Genomic DNA, 4,662 nt, shown 5'->3' with positions numbered 1-4,662 from the left:
AATTTCAAAGACATGGTACTATTCAAACAGTATTCTCTGATGGCAGTGCAACTTAGTTAGAAATGAAAAACAAAAAGATGAAGAAAAAATCCATATGCTTGAAAATTAAGAACCATTTCTAAACCCAAGGGTCAAAGAAAAAAATCATATGAAACTTAGAGCCTATTTAGAACTCAAAATAATGAAAATTCTGCAATTCAAAATTGTGGCATCCCACTAAAGCTGCTCTTAGAGGGAAATTAATAGCCTTATATACTTACATTAGCAAAGAAGAAAGGCTAAAATTAATGAGTATCCAACCTTAAAAAGTAGGAAAAGGAGCAACTGAAAAGACTCAATAAAGTAGAAGGAAGGAAACGATAAAGACAAAATTAGACATCAATGAAATAGAAAACAGGATAAATGCCAGAGAAGAGCTAGGTTTTTTTTTTTTTTTTTTTTTTTTTTTTTATTGATTAATTGATTGATTGATTGATTGCTATGTTGGGTCTTCGTTTCTGTGCTAGGGCTTTCTCTAGTTGTGGCAAGTGGGGGCCACTCTTCATCACGGTGCGCGGGCCTCTCACCATCGCGGCCCCTCTTGTTGCGGAGCGCAGGCTCCAGACACGCAGGCTCAGTAATTGTGGCTCACGGGCCCAGCCGCTCTGCGGCATGTGGGATCTTCCCAGACCAGGGCTCGAACCCGTGTCCCCTGCATTAGCAGGCAGACTCTCAACCACTGCGCCACCAGGGAAGCCCCAGAGCTAGGTTTTTTGAAAAGACAAATTAACAGACCTCTGGCAAGATTGATCAAGGAAAAAAAGCATATAAATACACAATGTTGGGGATTGAAAATAAGACATAACTACTAAGAAGTATCCTGACCCAAGTTTCTTCACACCACCACTGACTTTTCTCTGAAGGACTTTTTTCTTGCCCATTTTGTGAACCTGAGCCAGAAACTGCTTTGATCAGGATACTTGTCCTCTGGGCTCACATGCAAGGACCTCGTCTTGTTCTCCAGACACCTGCCTGTGCTGGATGCTTAGACCCAATACGTGGAACCCCCGCCCGCTTCGGATTCAGGGCAAAGGATAGAGCTAAGAATTCTGTAGTACATACAGGCATACCTCGGAGACATTGCGGGTTTGTTTCCAGACCACTGCAATAAAGTGAATGTCACAATAAAGTGTCACGTATTTTTCGGTTTCCCAGTGCATGTAAAAGCGTATACTGTACTGTAGACTGTTAACTGAACAATAGCACTATGTCCGAAAAAACAACGTACATACCTTAATTTACAAATACTTTGTTGCTAAAAAATGCTAACCATCATCTGACAATACAGGATTGCCACAAACCTTCAAATTGTGAAAAGCGTAATGTCTGTGAAACGCAATATAACGAGGTATGCCTGTAAATGAATACGACCATCTGATAGACGCTGAGTGGGGAAGGCAAGGAATTCCAAGACTCCGATATTCCAGGATAAAAGGGCCTGTGGCTTACCATGAAGCAGTATTAGCCACAAATGAGGAAATGTCATAGACCACAGGGAACAAAATGAAAACACTCTCCCAGTGGATGAGTTGGATTTGCGAGGCCCACTGCTTTTCTTTGCCCCTTAAGCTAGGCACAGGAGAACTCGCCCTGGTTCTGTTTCATTGTTCCCCTTTTTGAGCTCCTTCCCTCGTAGAAACATAACACCAAGCTGACAAATTTAGTCTCCTGTGAAGGTGACATTGGCCGCACCTAAGCTCCCGTTTCCTCTCTCTGCAGCCAGCTACGCAGCTCTTCTCTTGCAGTACCCTGACAGTGAGGCACCCCAGCTCTGCAGCGTCTGTAGCTTTTTGTCAAAGGCTTTGCGCACAGCTGAGGAGGAGAAATAGAAAATCAAAGGGTCCATGCAAGCATTGAGGGCGCTGAGCAACACTGTGCACACCCGCCACTTTTCGCTTGTGTTATGAAAGTACCCCACCACGTGAGACACATTGTAGGGTCCAAAACACACCAGGAAATTGAACAGGGTCGCAACCACCAGCCCCACGGCTCTCCAGCGCTTCCGGGTCCCCACTTGGGTCTGGGAGAGAATGATTCGCACAAAATGCCAGTAGCAGAAGATGGTGACCACCATGGGGATGAAGAAGAGGACGAGGAACAGCTCCAGCCGCACAGGAAGCACCACCTTCAGCTGCTCTGGGGTGAAGTTGTCATAGCAAAAAGAGAGGTTTTGGGCATCACTGGTCGGCTTGTTGGTTGGTAAGTATTGTACAATGATCACGACGCTACAGTGTCCGAAGGACAAGATCCAGATGGCCACAGCAGCCAACACTCCGTACACGGGCCGGCGGGACAGCTTGTACTGCACGGGGAAAGCCACACTGCGGTAGCGCTCGACGCTGATGCCCACCAGCAGCCACGTGCTGCAGTAGATGCCGCTGTAGAAGCCATAGCTAGTGAGGGCACAGAGCATGTCCCCCAAGGGCCAGAAGAAATTATTCGCCGCCTCAACCATCTTGAAGGGCAGCAGCAGCAGCAGCAGGAGGTCCGCCAGCGTCAGGCTGAGCAGGAGGATGTGGATGGGTGCCGGGTTGGGCTTGCGGACGCGCCCCACGAAGGCCCGCAGCGCCAGGAGGTTGGCAGGGAGACCAAAGAGAAAAGATATGAAGTAGATGAAGAAAAGTACCTGGTTTCGGAGACTTGAGGCCATCCTTCCTGAAGAGACAAAAGATGGTGTCAGAATCCTCTCTGACTTTGGGTTTCCCAGCCCCAAACCAAGGAGAATCAGATTCTTTGCATCTCCCCTCCGTGCTTCACCGCTTGATTATTCCTAACCCTGCAGACGGAGTGCTATCTGCTTCCTGTGTGTCAGGGAGAAAGAAGTCCTCCTTGCTTCACAACCAAATTACTTCTTTAGAACCCTCCCCCTCTCCATTTCCACTCTACAAATAGAGAGAGAGAGAGAGAGAGAGAGAGAGAGAGACCTAAGAGTTTTGATGTCTCAGAAGCTCCCACAGGAAAAGTTCTGAGGTCTCCAAGTCCCCACTAGAAAGGGCACTTCGTGAGAGCAGTGCCATCGTCTGTCTTGTTCACCATTTTGTCCCCAGTACATAGAACTGTGCCCGACACATAGTAGGTGCTGAACTAACATCTGTCAATAAATGAATGGCTGTGTGAACTGTGCTTCATCACAGGGATGGAGTAATCCCAAGACTGTCTCTGAGCTTCTCCAAATTCTACTCGGCCTGCTTGTGGCTTTTTTATCTCCTTATCTTTGTCTTTTTTCTTTTTCTTTCCTCTCCCCAGGTCACAGAGCTTGAATACAAGATTCTCAGCTTCACGGCTGAAAATGGGAGTGTGGTTAAGCCTGAGGGAAAAGCAGCTAAAGCCCAAAGTGAGTCCCAGATGCCCAGCTTCTTGATTCCATGTGGAGCCAGTCAAAGACAACCTGTAGGTTTGGGTGGGGTAACAGAAGGGAACTGACCTGGACCAGGTAACCAGGATTGCTGTCCAGGCCATGCCTCAGATCAGTCACGTGACTCTGGGAAAACCATTCTAAGTCCTCTCAGCATCAGCTTGTTTTCCTCTGCACCACATATAACCAGTGATTTCACCAGAACTGCCACAATTCCCATATACTGCCTGCCGATTCACCTTCTCTCCCCTTGAAGAAAGCACATATCCGTGAGATTTATGTCAATCAAGAGTAACCTTTAATCTCCTTTAATTAAAAAGTATACATTTAAAATTAAACTTGAGTCTTTAACCTATTACTGGTAACATATTGCTGTTGGCCCATCTGTCTATCTCACTCCCAACTTGGAAAATCTCAGAAGTAGTGGGCCCTGTGAACAGGGAGATTCCCCACCTAGTTGGGACGGAGCTCACCTTTCTCTTCCTCTTGCCCTCACCCATGCCCTGGCCCTCACCAGCACCCACTCTCCCTTGACTTATCCTGGCCCCCTTTTCGTTTCTGTGTCCTCTTCCCTCCCCTCCTTTGAGAGTAAACCCCATACTCTGCTCCCTTTTCATAAGTTTAGCTACACACGCTCCTTCCATCCCATTTCCTCCTAGGGTTGTGATCCCAACAGCCTCTTCCCTGAGCACAAGCAAAGTCGGGTGCCTTGCCTTCTCCTGGAGGAAGATGGATGGCTTTGCAAATATATCAGGTCTCAGAAGCAGGTGGAACCTTGTCTAACTGAGCCACTTTATTTTCCCCCACAAATGATAGTCTTTTATACCTGGAAGAGTCACATGGTCAAAAAGAGGTAGCTCAATAGTTGAGCTCTTTCCAAGGCAGCTTGGCCTGGATCCCCTACAAAATTCTGTCCCCACCAAACATATTTCTTCCAGAATCCAAATTGCAATTGTTCTTTTGCGCTTTCTCCTCCTTCTGCGTTCCAAGCAATCTATTCTTTTTCCTTCCTGTGGGCTATTTTCCCAAACAATTTTGCACACGCCTCCACTTTCTGCCCCCGCTACTCTACCTTCACCTGTTCCCTCTTCTTCTTTTCTCTCAAGATCCCTGACCTGCTCAATTTCCTGTTCTCTTTCCAGGAAGCTCTGGCTGAATCTGGTTAGTATCTTGAGCATTGCCTGACTTCCTCCGGCCCATTAGGTCCCTTTTGTTTTTTTTAATTTAATTATGTTTTTATTAAAAAAATTTTTTTTTAATTGGAGTAT

The 4,662-nt window shown here is 46.6% G+C and overlaps 1 protein-coding gene across 1 annotated transcript; it reads right to left on the bottom strand.

Annotated features, from left to right (window-relative positions):
• Positions 1 to 1,762: 1,762 nt before the first annotated feature.
• Positions 1,763 to 2,689, bottom strand: LOC103011088 (free fatty acid receptor 2-like). Its single transcript, XM_028165227.1, has one exon. It carries the CDS (start codon positions 2,687 to 2,689, stop codon positions 1,763 to 1,765), a length of 927 nt encoding a protein of 308 aa, XP_028021028.1.
• Positions 2,690 to 4,662: the final 1,973 nt, after the last annotated feature.

The sequence above is a fragment of the Balaenoptera acutorostrata genome, chromosome 19 (assembly GCF_949987535.1).
Source record: "Balaenoptera acutorostrata chromosome 19, mBalAcu1.1, whole genome shotgun sequence".
Lineage (NCBI taxonomy): Eukaryota > Metazoa > Chordata > Mammalia > Artiodactyla > Balaenopteridae > Balaenoptera > Balaenoptera acutorostrata.
Note: the sequence above shows the minus strand (reverse complement) of the source record. Positions and strands in the feature narration are given on the sequence as shown.